Source organism: Jaculus jaculus, chromosome 1 (genome assembly GCF_020740685.1).
Source record: "Jaculus jaculus isolate mJacJac1 chromosome 1, mJacJac1.mat.Y.cur, whole genome shotgun sequence".
Taxonomy (NCBI): Eukaryota; Metazoa; Chordata; class Mammalia; order Rodentia; family Dipodidae; genus Jaculus; species Jaculus jaculus.
Window position 1 is genome coordinate 187,152,023 of NC_059102.1, and position 19,814 is coordinate 187,171,836.

The 19,814-nt window shown below is 39.1% G+C and overlaps 1 protein-coding gene across 1 annotated transcript in view; it reads right to left on the reverse strand.

The window, feature by feature from the left end:
• The window catches only part of Nek1 (NIMA related kinase 1), a 176,937-nt gene that overhangs the window by 18,244 nt on the left and 138,879 nt on the right, over window positions 1-19,814 (reverse strand). The window contains exons 28-31 of the mRNA XM_045153398.1: window positions 13,544-13,690; window positions 8,384-8,504; window positions 7,158-7,246; window positions 6,163-6,410 (exon numbers count right to left, since the gene is read on the reverse strand). Coding sequence (XP_045009333.1) covers window positions 6,163-6,410; window positions 7,158-7,246; window positions 8,384-8,504; window positions 13,544-13,690 — 605 coding nt within the window. The remainder of the gene's footprint in view (window positions 1-6,162; window positions 6,411-7,157; window positions 7,247-8,383; window positions 8,505-13,543; window positions 13,691-19,814) is intronic.

The following is a 19,814-nucleotide window of genomic DNA, read 5'->3' on the forward strand; positions in this document are numbered from 1 at the left end:
AATAGCCCGTACATGTGAAAATTACTAACAAGGAATGACTAGAATCCCACCTCCTAAAGGCCAGGCATGGTGGCACATAACTTTAATCCCAGCACTAGGGAGGCAGAGATAGGACTACAGAGTAAAGACTACAGACTTTCAGGTTGGCCTGGGCTAGAGAGAGAGCTTACCTCAAAAGAAAGAAAAAAAAAAAAAAAAAAAGAAAGAAAGAAAATCAACAAAACAAAACAAAATAAACAAACAAACCCAAACTAAACCAAATAAGAACAAGAATCCTACCTTCTTCACACTTTACTTATAAACAACTAGCTATAATTCCTTAAGCACACTGTGAATACATATATGAATCCAGCAGTACAACTCCTTAGTCTATGACTGTGTATATATACATATATATGTATGTATGTATGTATGTGTGTGTGTGTGTGTGTGTGTACATTAATTCTTTATTTGAAAGAGAGAGAGAGAAGTGAGTGAGAATGGGCATGGTAGGGCCTCCTGCTACTGCAAATGAACTCCAGACACATGTGCCAAATTGTGTATCTGGCTTTACATAGGTACAGGGGAATTGAACCTAGGCCATCAGGCTTTGCAGGCAAGCTTCTTAACTGCTGACCCATCTCTCCAGCCCTATATGTATATTTTTAAAGATAGAAATAACTTATCTTGGGTTTATAGTTTCAGAGGCTTCAGTCCACCATGGCAGGAAAGATGTGGTGATAAATACATACATACATACATGTTTCATTCATTAAGTACTCATTACCACTCACTGTAGTCTAAGCCATGGACAAAAATAACATATAGTTGCAAATAAGGTTCTTAACCCAAAGGAGCCAAATTATAACAGAGGCTACAAATGAGCAAACAACATAAATTATACCACAAAATAAAGAGGTAGTTTTGGGTTGAAATTATTGGGATGGTAATGTGTTGACAGCTCCACTATAAAGAGGCATTTGACAGGTGACATTTACAAGGCAGAAATGAATTAGAATTGAAAACAACAAAGAAAGGTCATTTCAGGCCAAGTGTCCGTACAGCAAGTACAAAGTTCCTGATGCAGGGAAAGGGCTTAGTATACCAGCAGGAAAAAAAAAATCATGGAAAAGAGAAACAAAGGAACGGGAGACTGGTAGTGGTTTGGTTGGACTCTGCACTGTGCAAGAGTAATGAAATAGACTGGAGCTCAGGTGGGTAGAACCAGAAAGACTGACATGAACAGAAAAGCCACCCATGCCCCACTGACCCTTGTAGCTCATTGTAAAGTGTATGAATGCAAGTATAAGAACAGCAGAAACCTTCTCAAGTCTTATGCATAGCACTAATTTGACATATAATATTAAAAATAACTGGTTTGCATTTGGGCAACGTATTTCAGATGGATTGAGGAAGTCTAGTTAAGAAGCAACTGGCTGACAAGGTTAGTAGATTGACTGAATACATGAATGACTTTGCAGGAAAGCTAGAAACCAGTCCTGAGCATTCAAATGACATTTAAGGTCAGAGACTACTTGTGGAATGAAAGCAGACACAGAATGCTCAGGATATAGCCTGAAGGCACCACAAGATTTACCCACTGAGGACTTCCTGCTCTGGTTGTGAAAGAATAATGGGGCTAGACTTCACCTCCCACCAAAACAACAGAACAAAACATACAAAACTGTATTTAAACATTAAACAATAGGCAGTTAAGACTGTGATTCTGAGAGAAGGGCAAACAAATGAGGCCCTTCCTCTAAGCTGACCTTTTGTCTGGAGGAAACTATCTGGACTCTGCCTGCTATGCTAGACTAACAGAACAGACTAGAGTTCAGGTGGGCAGAAACAGAAGGAACAGTGTACAAGCGACAAACACCTGACAGGCAGATTTTCTGAGTCACTGATGAGCACTAGACCACACATAAAGATGTGGGCTGAATGATGCTCTCAACTCATGCAGGTAGAGGTAGTGACTGAATTGTGACTAGGACAGGAGAGTTTACTTATCAATCACCTGAGGTCCTGGCTGTTCACAGGTCACAAGGTGAACTACTATAGTAAAGGGGACTGTTTGTTCCAGCAGAACAGAAAGCAATGTCTTTAAGTAGAAAATTGATTCAGAGAAAATCTGACAATCTAAAAAGCACAATGCACTTTAAAAGAAGACAACAAAATCCAGATAGTTAGTAATAATAGCATTTACCAGGTCTGGCTGCACATAAAGAATTATAAAACATGTTAAGAAACAGGAAAATATAACTTTATAATTCCTGGGCTGGGGGAGATGACTTGATAAAGACTGCTATACAAGTGTGAACACCTAGTTCAGATTCTCAGAACCCACATAAATGCTGGACACTGATGCAGGCACCTGGAATCCCAGGATACTTATGATCAGAAGGAAGGTAGAGTCTGCAGAATCCACCCAAAACTCATCATGGTCCTGCTAGCATGTTTAATATAAATAAATCAGAAAATTTATCATAAATAGCTCTCTCAGGGAGGAGGTAGCTACTACTGTTGTTTAGCTAAATGGGTATGTTGTGTCCATCAGATGGCCCTCTCAATACTCGTGTTCACAGAGACTGCTGCTCTCAATTTTGCTCAGAATCGGTGGCAGTGACTCCTGGGAGACTCAGATTCATCAGAGTACTGAGAAGTAACAGTTAAATGCTCAGCATTAAATGAGACAACTATCTACCACACCTGCCAAGGATGAGGGAACCTTGCCAAAGAGCAGGAAGGTCATGTAAAGTCCAGAGGATGGAAGGAGTGCTTCGGAGTGCTGTCTTCTGGACACTAGGTGGCTACTGCATTCGTTACCTCACAGCAGCTGTCATTGCCTACACAATGTTGGACCCATCAATATGTGGTCATGGATGATTAGTAGAAGGACTGGTTGGACAGAGTAAAGGTTTAGTGGAGGGCATACAGGTTACAGAGAATTATGGTCTAAATATGTACATATATAAAAATTTTCAATTAAGTTGTAAAAGTAAATTAAAAAGCTACTGTGAGTATATTAAACCCAGATAAAGTAGAATTAAGATTAAAGTGGAGGCTGGAGAGATGGTTCAGTGGTTAAAGGTGCTTGTTTGCAAAGTCTGATGACCCAAGTTCAATTTCTCAGTACTCACATAAAGCCAGATGCACAAAATGGCATTTGCATCTGGAGATCTTTAGCAGTGGCAGGAGGCCCTAGAATGACCCTTCTCTTTCTCCCCCTCCATCTCAAATAAAAATCTTAAATTTCAATTTTTTTAATTTTTGGTTTTTTGAGGTAGGGTTTCATTCTAGCCCAGGCTGACCTGGAACTTACTTTGTAGTCTCAGGGTAACCTTGAACTCATGGCAATCCTCCTACCTCTGCCTCCCAAGTGCTGGGATTAAAGGCATGCACTACCATGCCTGGCTTTAATATTTAAAAATATTTTAAATATATATATATATATATATATATATATATATATATATATATATATATATATATATACATGTGTGTATGTATACATATATATGTTTATTTATTTTTATTTTTATTTGTTTGGTTTTTCCAGATAGGGTCTCACTGTAGCTCAGGCTGACATGGAATTTACTATGTAGTTTCAGGGTGGCCTTGAACTCACAATGATCCTTCCACCTCTGCCTCCTAAGTGCTGGGATTAAAGGCATGCACCACCATGCACGGCTATTTTAAATGTTTTAAAAAGATTCACTTTATACTGATAAAGGGGTCGTTTCATTAAATAGACATTTCAACATTCTTTCTCAAGTACTATGAAAATCACTAAAGTTTTGAAGTCTGAAATAACATTATCAAAGAACATGGCATGATAATACTATATCAATTCATCTAGAAGACATAACAATACTAAATTATTATTCACCCAATAACAGAGTTTCACAATACATGCAATAAACACTAACAGGATTGAAAGGAGAAGGCTGGAGGGTTTTAGTGGTTAAGGTGCTATCCTACAAAGCTAAAGGATCCAGGCTTGACTCCCCATGACTCACGTAAGCCAGATGCACAAGATGGCGCATGCTTTTGGAGTTCGTTTGCAGTGGCTGATGGCCCTGGCGCAACCATTGTCTCTCTATATCTACCTGCCCCATCTCTCTCTGCCTCTTTCTCTCTCAAATATAAATAATAATAAAATTAAATTTAAAAAAAAGAATTGAAAGGAGAAATAGTGGATGGAGAATAATTTTAGTCTTTACCTGGCAACTGAAAATTGACAGAAAAAAAATCCACAAAAATACAGGAAGTCTAAAATGCCACTACCATCCAATTTGATTTAACTGACATTTATGAACCACTTTACTTCCCACTAGAAAAATGCACATCTTTTTAAGAGATTTGTAGGATAGGAACTGCTAGAAAAGGAGGCTGAGGAGTGAACTAACTAGAAAAACCAAGAAAGTATGATGCAAAAGAAGTCAAGAAAAAAAAATAACGATAATCAATTCTGTTGAAAGAAGAAAAATCAAGAAAGGAGAGAGAAAAGTATACAGGAATAGAGAACAGTCAAGGCCAATTTGCAGTGAAGAGTGGTCTGAAAGCCCCAATGGAAGGTACTAGGAAGTGAATGGAAGGGGAGACTATAAATACCTTAGGTAAGTGTGTGGTTCATCATAGCCTTGTCTCTAACTCTGAAGGTTCAGAGTAAGTTTTAGCAGTTCACACATGTAAATGTTTTACCCTCAGAGTAAGCAAAGAAATTTAACATCTCTAGGAGAAGCATAATTAGTTTATGAATAAAAGTACATTCAATTGGAAAATTAAATTGAAAAATATATGAAAGACTTTTATAGTCAAAGAGTAAAGAATTCTAAAAATTCAATTCATATAAGCAAATAAAAAATACCCAACCTCATAGGTGAAAATGAAATATAAATGTACATAATACCATTAATCTTATTAAATAGACAATTTTTATTTCATTGACAATACTGGGTGCTATTCAGAGTATGGATAAATGGATGCTCCTCATTTAGTAATTACATGTGGACAGCACTAAAAATGATACATACATACTTTTTTTTTTTTTTTTGAGGTAGGGTCTCACTCTAGCTCAGGCTGACCTGGAATTCAATATGTAGTCTCAGAGTAGCCTCAAACTCATGGTGATCCTCTTACCTCTGCCTCCCAAGTGCTGGGATTAAAGGTGTGTGCCACCATGCCTGGCTGTTGCTTTTTTTTTTTTTTAATTGACACATGGTTTCATGCACCTCAGACTGTACTCAAATTTGCTACGTACCCATAGATAACCTTAAACTCTTTTTAAAAAAATTTATTTGAGAGAAAGGATGGACGGACACACACCCACACACACCCACACACAGAAAGAGAGTGAGTGAGTGAATGGACACATCAGAGCATTTTGTCACTGCAAACGAACTCTAGACGCATGTACCAATTTATGCATTTGGGTTTATGTGGGTACTGAGGAACTAAACCCAGGCCATCAGGCTTTGCAAGAAAGCACCTTTAACCACTGACCCATCTCTCCAGCCCTGAGCTTGAACTCTTTTTTTCTAAAAAAAAATATATTTTATTATTTACTTATTTGAGAGAGCGAGGTAGAGAATGGGCATGCCAGGGCCTCCAGCCACTGCAAATGAACTCCAGATGCATGTGCCTCTTTGTGCATGTAGCTTACGTGGGCCCTGGGGAATTGAACCAGGGTTATTTGGCTTTGCAGGCAAATACTGCTAAGCCATCCTCTCCAGCCTCTAACCTTGAACTCTTGATTCTCCTGCCCATGCTGCCTGAGTGTTGTTATTATAGGCATGAACTCTCACCACACTCAGCTTAAAAACTATTTCTTAAATGAATAAGATATGTATTATAATTTTTAAGTTCTATTTATAGAAGTTTATTTTATGACAATTATGGCCAGCACCAACATGCCTGGATTCCTAGTTGTACTCTTAATACAATTTCCTTGGGGATCTGAGGAAAAGATAGCTTTTGATGTATTCTGTGTATGTACTTGCTTTTGTTTTTAAGTGATTAAAAAACTATTATCAAGGAAAAACAATCAATAAGAAATATTCCAACATACACACATTATGTACCTGAACACATTCAAACATGCATGCACACATTTGTGTGTAACACACACACATACACCAAGAAATTTGATTAGAGACATTCTGATTCGAAGATGATACTTGCCTTTGGGTTGTTTGCATCGAAGAGACCAGTTGACAATCCAATCAGCAAGGAATTCTTGTTTGTACTTTTTGGTGGTGAGTCAGAGTGTGATCGAAGTGGAAAAGATTCTTCTGGTAAACACTGGATAGATTGAACTTGAGAGATCAAGTTCAAGTGTTCAGAATGAACTACTTTATGGAAAAATGGTTCTGGTCGTACAAATTTATCTACATCACATTGAGAATGCTGAGAATCATCTGATCCAGGTTCTGTGGTACAAAGGAAAGGTTATATATAATAAGTCTACATAATAATATTTAAAATTCTAAATGATATTGATAAGCATGACATAACATAAATCACATCAAAAAATCCTCACATTAATCAGGAAAATAAAATCAAAATCTATATGCAAGCATGCTTACTTATCTTTTTAAAAAAATTTTTTTTTTTTTTTTGAGGTAGGGTCTCGCACTGGCCCAGGCTGACCTGGAATTAACTATGTACTCTCAGGGTGGCCTCGAACTCATGGTGCTCCTACTTCTGCCTCCTGAGTGCTGGGATTAAAGGCGTGCACCACCATACTTGGCTTTTTTTTTTTTTTTTTCCTCAAGATAGGATTTCATTTTAGCCTGTGATGACCTGGAGCTCACTCTATAGTGGCTGGCCTTGAACTCACAGTGATTCTCCTAACTCTGCCTCCTGAGTGCTTAGATTAAAGGCATGTGCCACCATGGCCAGCTTAAAAAGATGGTTTTTTAAATGTTCTTTTAGTTTTAGTAAGTGATTCATTTCATCTTCACCATTCAGTAAAATAACTGACCCAAATTTTTACTGTTTATCTAATAGAACAATTCTGGCTGATTAGTGGGATTTTGTACTCTGTGACTATTACATTTTAAAAAGGATTATTATGACTAGTAAGAAATATTCTCTATTTATATATGTACAAACTAAGTAGGTTAGTATTAACAAGCTTTCCAGAAAAACAATTAGACTAACACAATGATGCTTACCTATATGAACCTCATAAAGTTGGTCCATATTCTTCAGAATTCCATTTTCAGAAACTTCATTTTGATGAACAGCAACATTAACTTCCAGCCTAACACAGAGGGGTAAACAAATAAATTCCTAACAAAAACATAGTTTACCAGAAATAAAAGCTCTTAATATAAAGAGGTTGGAGACTAACTTCTCTAGCATCCTATGGCGCCTCTTCCAAGCATTTTTCTTTGATTTATCTACTTACTCTTTAAGCACATTGTACTTTCCACTCCAAATAAAAGGAAGCTCTCACCCATTATTAATCATCATCATTGATCTCATACATTGTTTTTGAGAGTTTAAAATGGCAGAATCCATGGAAACAATAACTGATTAACCACTGTAACTTGTATAAATGCAATTCATCATGCATCATTATCTTACACATATCAATATATGCAAAAAATACTTCCTAAATGTTACTCATTGTAGCATTACAACCTTCAAGTAAGAGACTTACTGAGTTAGGAGAAAGAACTTAATGTTTTTTATTATTATTTATTATTTGACAAAGGGGGCGGGGGGAAGAGAGGAAAAAATGGATATGCCAGGGCCTCCAGCCACGGCAAACGAACTCCAGACACATGTGCCCCCTTGTGCATCTGGCTAACGTGGGTCCTGGGGAATCAAACCTGGGTCTTTTGGCTTTGCAGACAAATGCCTTAACCACTAAGCCATCCCTCCAGTGCCTTAATGTTTTAATATAAGAAAATTTCTCATACTGACTTTTGTAAATATGAATAGAGTAGAAAACATTGCATATGTTAGAGAACAACTGTATTTTGAACTGAAAAGAGAAAAAAGTGGAGATTGCCTAGATGAAACTGTAGGGAAGCAGATACCTTACTATCTTCATATACTTTTATATACTTTTGATTTATGAGCTGTGTATATCTGTTAAGAAATCGGATTATTTAACAGGGTATTATGATACAACGTTATTGAATTACAATATTAGCTCATGGCTACCATTAAAAGGCATTACTTGCCAGGCACAGTGGTACATGCCTTTAATCCTAGCACTCGGAAGGCAGAGGTAGGAGGATCACCATGAGTTCAAGGACATCATGAGATTACACAGTATATTCCAGGTTAGCCTGGGCCAGAGTGAGACCCTACCTTGAAAAAACAAACAAACAAAAAAAACATTACTAAAGAGACTCCTATGCTATGTAAAGAAAAGGACACAGCATACTCAGTTTCCTTTGTTTCTTTTTCCTCATTAATCCACACATCAGTAACAATACACGGCAAGCTCCCATCGGTGTTTTTCCTACTTGGCTCTTGTAGAACTTCTGTTTCCAAAGTGTCAGAGTCTTCAAAGCAAGCAAGCAAGCAAACAAACAAACAAACAAAAACAGAAAAAGAGACAGATGTGTCAAAATAAAATCTGATTGAAAAAGACTGAATAAACTTTCTATAAATTATTACCAAATTAGCCTATACTAATATGTTAACTTTATTAAAAAATCAGAATCTTATCAGTTTTAATATTTTCTGCAACATTTTAAATCTGTAAAATGATAAACTAGTTATTTTGCCATTTTAATGTAATAAACATACTCAAAAGACTAAACACTGTATTTTTCATTATTATGTGAAATTTGCATATTTTACTTAAGAAATATTATTTATTTCAGAGATGGAAGAAGGGAGAAAATAGGAGCACTAGGACCTCTAGCTACTGCAAACAAACTCCAGACACATGCACCCTCTTGTGCATCTGGCTTACGTGGGGCCTGGAGAATCAAACTGGGATCCTTTGGCTTTACAGGCAAATGCCTTAACTGCTAAGCCATCTCTCCAGCCCATAAAATTCACTTTATTAAAATTTTAGAAACATGTAAATTTGTTTAAAGACAGATAAACTAACTAAAAAATAGAGTTGGGTATGGTGGCACACACCTTTAATCCTAGCACTCAGGAGGCAGAGGTACGAGAATCCCTGTGAGTTGGAGGCCACCTTGAGACTACATAGTGAATCCCAGGTCAGCCTGAGCTAGAGTGAGACCCTACCTCGAAAAACCAAAAAAAAAAAAAAAAAAAATTATAAATACAGAAAGTTATATTGTAATATTATAATGATTCGTTAAGGAAATTTTAACCTTCAAAGTGTATCTTCCACTGGGTATGGTGGCACACACATTTAATCCCGGCACTTGATAGGCTGGAGGTAGGAATGCTGTGAGTTCAGGGCCATTCTGAGATTACACAATGAATTCTAGGTCAGCCTGGGCTAAAGTGAGGCTCTACCTTGAAACCCCCCAAAATTATATATATATGTGTGTGTGTGTGTGTATGTACATATATATAAATGTATGTATATATATGTATGCATGTATGGATGTATGGATGTATCTTCCAACAACTAAAAAAGAAAAGTATTATCTGGCCTTCAATAGTGACCTTGAGAACAGAAATGAGTGTGCATAATCTATTTTCCTACATCTTTGCATAATTAATAGCTAGGGTACTACCTTTGTTTTTCTGGCAGTGGCTCATTTTTTATCCAGCTGACAAATTCTGAAAGTGAAGAGTAATGAGAAGAGTTTGTTCATTTAATGTTTTCTCTCTGAGGTCATGTACTAGCTTACTTTATTCAATGTAATCCTCCCTTTTTCATGGAATTCAGATAAACTCTCCTCCACTTTTAAATTTTCCAATGATTTGTGCCTGATGCCAGTTCCTATCATTTTAATCTTTCACTCGCATAATTTTTTTGATCATTCACACAAGTTAAATAGTGTTTGGTAATAAGAACCTTATTATTTTTAATGTTTAATTCTTTTTTCTGGTAGTCTTAAGTTATATTAGTATCAATTTATTTTTACTCTATGAACTTTATTTTTACCCATGTTTTCGGAAAAGCTAAAATACCATTTGGCTCTTTGCAGAAAAAATTTGACAAGAGTTTTCCCTGCACTACATGATACAAATCTCTACTACATACACACTAATTCTGTCCTTCTTCCCTCCTTCCATTCTTTTCTTTTAAAATATTTTATTTATTTATTTATTTGAGAGAGAAAGAGGGAGAGAGTGTAAGAGAATGAGCACACCAGGGCCTCTAGCCACTGTAAAAAAAAAACTCCAGATGTGTGTGCCCCCTTGTGCATCTGGCTAACGTGGGTCCTGGGGAGTCAAACCTGGGTCCTTTGGTTTTATAAGCAAACACTTAACCGCTAAGCCATCCCTCCAGCCCCATTCTTTTCTTTTTAAAGAAAATGTACCATATGCTCAGTTGAGGCTATATGACAAAATATCAGACTGGGTAGCTTAAAAAATAGAAATTTATTTTCCACAGTTGCATAGGCTAGAGAATCCACTATTAGGCTGACAGTAGTTAGCTCTGGAGATGGATAGTTCCTGATGTGCAGACAGCCTTTTCCTCCCTGTATCTTCATATGACAAAGAACAAAAGACCTTTCTTAATGGATATTAATGCTATTCACAAGGTTTCACCCTCATGACCCAATTATCTCTCAAAGGCGTATAACTCTAAATATCAACACAGTAGGGACTAGATGTCAGAGGGGCACAAACATTATTCTATGTCAGACAACACTAACTATGCTTCTAATAAATGTAATTATTCTACTGTGATGAGGTCAACATGCTACACTTCTCCAACCTTCTTATCTAGAAGTAGCTGTAGATCTTCCCTTTAATTTAAGCTGGCACTGTGACTGCCTACACTAATAGAGTATGGAAGTAATGCTCTGCTAATTCCTAGCTGAACCTTTAAGAAAACTGGCACTGGGCTGGAGAGAAGACTTAGCGGTTAAGCGCCTGCCTGTGAGGCCTAAGGACTCTGGTTTGAGGCTCAATTCCCCAGGCCCCACGTTAGCCAGATGCACAAGGGGGCACATGCATCTGGAGTTCGTTTGCAGCAGCTGGAGGCCCTGGTGTGCCCATTCTCTCTGTGTGTCTGCCTCTCCCTCTCTCTGTCTGTGGCTCTCAAATAAATAATAAACAAAAAAAAAATTTTTTTTTAAAGAAAGAAAACTGGCATCTTCTATCTCCTGGGTATCTGGAAATCCAAGCCATCATGAAAGAAGTTCAGCTATCCTAGAAAAACAACATTGCAACTATTTAAGACTAAACTGAAGGAGATAAACACAGTATAACCTGAGAAATGACATGCATGAAAGAAGTCATCTTGCACGCTACAGATAAGCCCACCTGAATACCACTGATGCATGTAGGTGAAAGCACATGGAAAAGACCCTTTCTAATTTTGTCTCATAGGTGTAAAGATTTAAAATAAAATAGTTGATTTAAGCTACTTTGTTTTCAGGGCACTTGTGTTGTAGTGAAAGCATGAGATTAATGAAACGGAATGGCGTGTCTCAAAGAGTGGTATTGAGGTTAGAATCGAAACATATGCACTGGCTTCAGGATCGGGAAATGCATGAGTGGGAAGGGCTTCAAGGAAACTGTTGGTGGGAGACAGGACAGTGGGGAAAAGTTACTAGAGACTGGAGAAAAGAGACTTTTATAAGTAAAAGTAGAATGTGTGTTACCTGGAATAATAAAGAAGATAATAAATGTACTTTTCAGTTTAAATGGCCTAGGTAAGGACCTATCAAAGCAGAATGCTCACATTGACAGTGTGGTAAGATAGATGACTGAAAACAAACTCTAGAATTAAGACTCCAGAATTAACAATTAAGATTAAGAGCATAACTTGGGAAAAGATACTATGAGTTTAGGGTAATTCTTTCTAGGCAACAAAAGCCCATGAAAGGAAGACAAGATAAGCAAACTCAAGGCCAGAGTCCCGAACATGAGCGTGAGATGTGTTACAGCACAGTAAGAGTGAAAAGCACACCTCTGAGCATGTTCTGGCAGGACAAGAGGATTTCAAAAATTCAAGAGCACTGCTTCAGAGTCTCACAGAGAACTCAACATAAAGAAGAATCTGCCTCAGAAAAGGAAAAAGAAACAATAAGAGTAGCTTTTGTCAAATGAATGTCTATAACATTTATATAAAAAAATTACAAATTACTTAGAAATCATACTTAGAGCACCACCAACAGCTCAGATTCAAGTGGACAAGCACGGCTCAGTGGAGAGGGCCCTGAGGACTGGTACAGCAGCAGGCTGATTGACAATGCTACTCTGGCTGGTTCTGAATTTCTGTAGACCAGTGAAGCTACACACTTGCCATCTTCCTTGGTTTGACAAGGACTCTATGTAATCATGTCACCATTGTATTCTGGGAACATGGAAGGCAAGAAGCTTGTCTTTTTACTCACAGGGCTTTAGGTTGTATTTGAAGAACTGTTCCCAAGAAAACTCAGCACACAGTCCTGATTTTGACATCATCTTAGACTTGTTGCTAACATCGTACGGGATGAGTCTTTGAGAAGTTTTTGGTCAATAGACAGACTGTGGCAGATTAAAGATGGCTGAAAATTCTTTAGCATTCTTCCCTAAGCTTGCTGGGGCCTGCCTTCCCTTCCTTGACTGATACCAGCTGGCATGTGACAGATCTGCCAGTGAAGTACAGCACAAGTGCTAATGGCAGCAGTTCAGTGCTGTACCTGGCTTTAAAGAGCATCAGCTTAAGTTGGGCGTGGTGGAGCATGCCTTTAATCTCAGCATTCAGGAGGCAAGGTAGGAGGATCACAGTGAGTTCGAGGCCACCCTGAGACTACATAGTGAATTTCAGGCCAGCCTGGGCTAAAGTGAGACCCTACCTTAAAAAACAAAACAAACAAGAACAAAAAAACCCCAGAGCATCAGCTCCTTTCCCATAGCACCTGGGAGGTGGCTGCAAATTCCTTAACACTTTCCCCTTGAAGAGGTAGGTCCTGTTTTCCCTTCTCTGAATCTAGCCTGGGTCATCAGGTAACAAGTCAGACTACTCTGGTAGAAGAATATACAGAATGGCAATGAGACTGCATGGAGGGGACCTTCAAGCAGCTTCTAGCTGTATGTTCTAGACCGCAGAAAGGCTGTCTTAGACCAGTCAGCCAAGCTTCACTGACAGCTAAGTATTGTACCAACTGATCTGTTAGGCCACGGTGCATGATGAGGAAAACCACACGGGCCAAGCCTTGACTCCATCACTGACAAATAATGACATATCATGGCCAGCTACCAGTAGGTTGTGGTCATATACTGAAGCAGGAAGGCTGTGAGCTTGAGGTAAGCTTGAGCTATGCAGTGAAACTGTCTTGTAGAACCAAAAACCAATTTATGAAAAGGCCAGTTACTAATGTGAACCTAATTTGAGTGGAGTAATTCAAACAGACACACAAATTCTGATGATTTCTTTGTAAAGTCTTGTTTAGAAAGAAGAAACTTAAGTACTATTAATCAAGTTCAACTTTAACCTATCATAACATACCTTCCACATTTGCTATTGTCACCTGTGGAGATGGCTCATTAAGCTGTGGACTTTCTGTCTCAACAGATGGATTTACTTCTTGTGAAATACACTGCATTTCTTCTCCAGTGATTAAGGATTTACACTTTTCTTCTTCAGGAGAAATATCTGTAAAAAAGCAAAAGAGGGCTAGGGAAATGGCTCCATGGGTAAGAACAGCTGGTGCACAAGTGCCTGAGAGGGGCTACCCTGAGTTTCCTCAGCACCCATTTGAAAAATCAAATTGAATGTGGCCATGCATTCCTGTAACCCCAGGCCTGTGTGAGGCAGAAATAGGAGAATTGCTCAGTTTCACTGGGCAGGCAGTCTGAACAAAAATGGCAGCTCCAGACTCTGTCTCTAGAAAAGAACGTGAAAAGCAATAGATGAGGACACCTGATGTTCTCTGCCTTTTACACATAGAATCACAGGGTGTGTGCATGTGCTCCACAAACACAACATACTATATACACACATGCAAAAAAAAAAAAAAAGAAGTTATGTTCATTCTCAAAATGTCTTGAAGTTGGGCTGGAGAGATGGCTTAGCAGTTAAGGCATTTGCCTGCAAAGCCAAAGGATCCCGGTTTGATTCAACAGGACCCACATGAGCCAGATGCACAAGGGGTGCACGCATCTGAAGTTCGTTTACAGTGGCTGGAAGCCCTGGTACGCCCATTCTCTCTCTCTCTCTCTGCCTCCTTTTCTCTCTCTCTCAAATAAATAAATAATTAAAACATATTTTTAAAAGTCTTTAAGTGTACTTGCAATGATACCAAAAGTAAATTCAAAAGTTGTGTTGTTGCAACAGATAATTATGGGTTAAGCTTACCCATTAAAAAATAATACATGATTTAAGATAATATAACAGCTCAAATTTCATTTCAACAGCATGTAATGATTTTTCAAGTGGAGTAACATGGTTTGTATTTTTTTCCTTTGGGATGAAGTTAATAGACTGGATCAGAACAGAAAAGTGCTTCACATCATAAGCTTCACATCAGGAAATCACAAACTGAAACAATACTGATTTTCTACTACACCAACTAAAATAGCCAAAATCCAAGACACTGGCAACAGCAAAGGTTGTTGAGAACAGGGAACAACAGAAACTCTCATTCACTGCTGGTGGGAATACAAAATGGTATAGCCATATTGGGAAGTGGCTCCTCACAAAGCCATGTGATGTTACCACAGGGTCCAGCAATTGAGCTTCAGTTTATTTACCTGAGTGAGCTGAAATTCAATGGATAATTATAAATCCATGTCATATTATTCAGTACTAAAAATGATTAACCTACTAAGACCCCCAAAATATGGACAAATATTAAGTACAAATACTAAATAAGATGTAGGAAGGCTATGTACCGAGATTTCTACCAGACCACATGTGGGAAAACAATGGAGACATTAAGACAATCAGTGGTTTCTAGGAGCTGGAAGTCAAGTAGAACATGGGGGATTTTTAGAGCAGGAAACTACTCTATATAATAGCAGAATGGTGGAAACATGTCATTACACATTTGTTAATACCTATAGAAAGTATAAGATTAAGCATACTTGGGCCTGGAAGAGAGTTCAGTGGTTAAAGTTGCTTGAGCAAAGTCTATTGGTCTGGGTTCAATTCCCCAGCCCTCCACATAAAGCTGGATGGGCATTCATTTGTAGCAGTAAGAGACCCTGATGTGTCCACCTCCACACACATGTGCAAATAAATAAATTAATATAATTTTAAGAGAGTAAATGCTAATGTAAACTATGTGGTCTGGCAATAATGATGTATCAATCAGCTTCTCAAATGCACTAAATGTAGCAGCACTCTGGAGTGGTATGTGGGAAGAGGAGTAAACAGGGGTTCTGTGTGCTTTTCTTACTCAGAGATATTTTTGTCCTGAAGAAAGTTTGAAGCATTTTGAAAATCAGCTCATACTAAAGTATAATAGTGTTACTAGTACGTTTGATTTTGATCAATGTTTAGTATACAATTGCATAATTTCCGTACCAGTGTGAACAAATAAATTACAAATCTATATACATTGTGCTTCTGCCCTTATTTCAAATAAATGGTATATCACCTTTGTTCAAATTGTTTATTTCCTTGAATACTGAAGAAAAGAATAGCTTACGGCTAGGAAATTCACCTGTGATTTTAAAGAAAAACAAACTAGAAAACTAGGGGCTGGAGGGATGGCTTAGTGGTTAAGGCATTTGCCTACAAAGCCAAAGGACCCTGGTTCGATTCCTCAGGACCCACGTTAGCCAGATGCACAAGGGGGCACAAACATCTGGAGTTTGTTTGCAGTGGCTGGAGGCCTTTGTGGGCCCATTTTCTCTCTCTCTTTCACTGTCAGATAAATAAATAAATGAGAATTAGAAAACCACTTTTAGTAGTAGAGATGCATAGGCTCAATTCAGTTTAATTCTCAGCACCTGGGTACTTTCCATATAGAACATGTCAAAATGTTAAGGACATGGAGCAATTCTTCCACAAGCTTTAGATATGCCTTCTACTCTAAGACTCAAGGAGTAACATACAAAAAAAAGTGGAAAATGTGACAAAGATTCATAAAAGATGAAAATTACATTAACCTCCTCATCCTGTGAACCAGCTAATGTGAAAGACTCTTGTACACAGACACTTCTTTCTGCATGACTGTAACACCAAGATCCTGAGTCATGTTTTCCTTCTGTATCATGATAACTTGCCCTTCTAGTCCTGGAATAATGTCTGCTATAGTTACTCGAGAAATCTTTTAGTCAATAATCCCTGAATATACTTCAAAACCTATACCACTCAACTCAGTACATTGCTCCTATATTCCCCTTTATGGAAAACATAGTTTTTATTTCATCAGCACCCCATCCTTATTTCCTACTTTTTGCTTTTTAATTTTTAATGTTTGTTTATTCATTTATTTGAGAGAGACAGATGAGAGACAATGTGGTGGTTTGAATAGATGGCCAATATATACAGTTGTTTGTTTGTAGTTTGCATCTGCAGCCACCTGGCTAGAGGCAGTAACACTGGGTGGAACGTAAGGTGTGGTGGTTGGTTTCAGATTTCAATCTAAAGATATGCAAAGTGTGCCTAGCTGGAGTTCCTAAAGTGTGCTGTGGCTTTTGGCTTTAGGCTTGTACTTCTCTCTCTCCCCGCCTGATCCTGTGAAGGCAGGCCAGCTTTTTCTGCCATTTATGGAACTTCCCCTGGATCGGTAGGCTTCAGTAAATATCCTTTCCTACATAACTGTGTCTGGTCTGAAAGTTCATCTCAGTGAACCTGAAGCTGTCTGCTACAGACAGCTCTTGGCCTGCTATTGGCCTTAGTGGAAACTGAAAGTTTGAATATGGACCATCAAGTTACTATGCAACCTGAGCTGCACATTATGAGCTGAGTGTTATCTGACCCAGCAGGCCATAAAGTTGGACATGCACAGCAGCAGTCCCTCATCAAGTGGAAGTGGTATATAAGTGATCAGGCTTGAGCAGGCCCTGAAGGTATGAGTAAGTTACATGAGAAAGTTGCCCAAATGCCTATGGTTTCTTCTACTGTCACAATGCCTTCTGTCCCCAAACATGCACTTATGGCATCATGGGGGGTGCCCCGTGATCAACTGAGGGGGAGAGGACTAGGGCATGGTTTACAGATGGTTCAGCACATTATGTGGGCACCTCCCAAAAGTGGACAGCTGCAGTATTACAGCCCCTTTCTGGGACAACTCTGAAGGACTATGGTGAACTGAAGGACAATGGGCAGAATAGCTACAGTGCCAACTAGGTGGCAATAACTTGGAGGGCTGGGGAAGTGTTCCTCCAGCAGGCTGTATACACTCTGAATCAGCGTCCTATATATGGTGGTGTTTCTCCTATAGCCCAGATTCACGGGTCCAGAAATCAAGAGGTGGAAATTTACCACTTACCATCACCCCAAGTGATTCATTAGCTGGATTTTTGCTTCCTGTTCCCACAACTTTACACTCTGCTAGCATAGAGGTCTTGGTGCCAGAGGAGGGATGCTTTTGCCAGGAGGCATAAAGAACATTCCACTGAACTGGAAGCTAAGGCCACTTTGGGCTCCTGAAGCCCTCCAGTCAACAGTTACAGTGGTAGCAGGGGTGATTGATCCAGACTACCAGGGGGAAATTGGATTGCTTCTCTGTAATGGAGGTAAGCAGAGTATGTCTGGAGAACAGGAGATCCTTTTGGGTGTCTCTTAGTGTTACCATGCCCTGTTATCAAAGTCAATGGACAACTGCAACAACCCAATTGAGGCAGTGTGATAAATGGCCCAGATCCTTCAGGAATGAAGGTACGGGTCACCCCTCTAGGTAAAGAAACAAGACCTGCTGCGGTGCTTGCTGAATGTGTAGGAAATACAGAATGGGTAGTAGAAGAAGGTAGTTATAAATACCAGCTAAGGCCACGTGACCAGTTACAAAAAAATGAGGACTGAAATTGCCATGTTTCTGTCCTACCTTGATACGGAGTGTCTGTACATATCTACACCAATATTAAGATTATATCATTAGCTAACTGTTGTTGAATTTATATTTGACCTATTATATTAGAGACTAAGCATTCCTCAAGGAACCTTGCTTTGTGTTGGGGGAAGACTTTGCCTTTCTGGTTGTATATGGGATAGTTATACCATGTTAGGCAGAACTATGAACTTGCCACTGTTTTCATTTGGAAATTGAGTATGATATAGGGAGATATGGTTTAGTGTCCAGGTGACAAGGGGTAAACGTGATGGTTAAGGGGTTGTCGACCTGCTCTGTTTAGTAATCCACAGCAATTCCTTTTGGGTGGGTCTCTGAGGTTGCTTCTAGGAAATATTAACTGAAGGGGGAAGTCCTTCCTCAGCGTGAGCCCTTCCCCCAGAGTGGGCAGCCCCTCTCAGAGGGGAACTTTATATAAGGAAGCTCTGGGTGAAAAAGAGTCCCTTCCTTCCACTTGAATTCAGGAGCTGCTTGCTGCCTTCCAGTGTGGATTGAAGACCAGTGGACTGAAGACCAACTGAAAACTGGTGGCTCCTCTGGAAGCCTCCAGGCCTTCAGTGCTGGACTGGGACTGCTGAGGCATCTGGCCACATGGACTGAGCAGCTACTAGGTTCCTTGATTCTTGGGCCTGCAAATGCTATTGGACTACTATAAGCTAATCTAATAAATTCCCTTTTCAATATAATTCATTTGAACAGTTCTGTTCCTCTAGAGAACCCTGACTAATATAGCACTCCATTCTTATTTCCTACTCTTTTTTACTTTTCAATGTTTGTTTATTCATTTATTTGAGAGAGAGAGATTCAGAAAGACAGAGAGAGAGAGCGAGAGAGAATATGGGGGCATGCCAGGGCCTCTTGTCAATGTTAATGAATTCAAGATGCATGTATAACTCTGGGCATCTGGCTTTGTGTAGGTATTTGGGACTTGAACCCAGGCTGTCAGGCTTTGACAGCAAGTGCCTTTAACTGTTGTGCCATCTCCCCAGCTCTTTGGTTTTGAATATATAATATTTTTTGGAATATTATGTGTGTGTGTGTGTGTGTGTGTATTTTTTTAATGGGAGAGAGAGAGAGGGAGATAGGGAAAAAAGTGCACTAGAGCCTCCAGCCACTTTAAACAAACTCCAGACACTTGTACCACCTTGTGCATCTGGCTTACGTGGGTACTGGGGAATTGAACCTGGGTCCTTAGGCTTTGCAGGCAAGCAACTTAACTGCTAAGCCACCACTACAGCCTTTGATTTTTTTTTTTCATTTTTGGTTTTCTGAGGTAGGGTCTCACTCTAGCTCAGGCTGACCTAAAACTCACTATGTAGTCTCAGGGTGGTCTAGAACTCACAATGATTCTCCTACCTCTGCCTCCCAAGTGCTGGGATTAAAGGTGTGCACCATCACATCTGGCTTCCAGCCCTTGATTTTTATTTTTATTTATTTGAGAGAGAGGGCTGGGGTTAGAGAGAGAAAGAGAAAATATGGGTGCATCAGGGCTTCTTGCCATTTGCATGGGTACTGGAGAATTAAACCCAGGCCAGCAGGCTTTGTAAGCAAGTGGCATTAACTGCTGAGCCATTTCTCAAGCCCTCCTATTCCTTTGTAGATCCTATCCATGTCATATAGGTTAAAACTCAAAGACCATAGGTAGGAAGGAGAATCACTGGGAGTTCAAGGCTAGCCTTGGTTAGAGTAAGACCCTGCTTGCAAAACAAACAAAACCAGCTGGGTGCACACCTTTAATATTACCACTCAGGAGGCAGA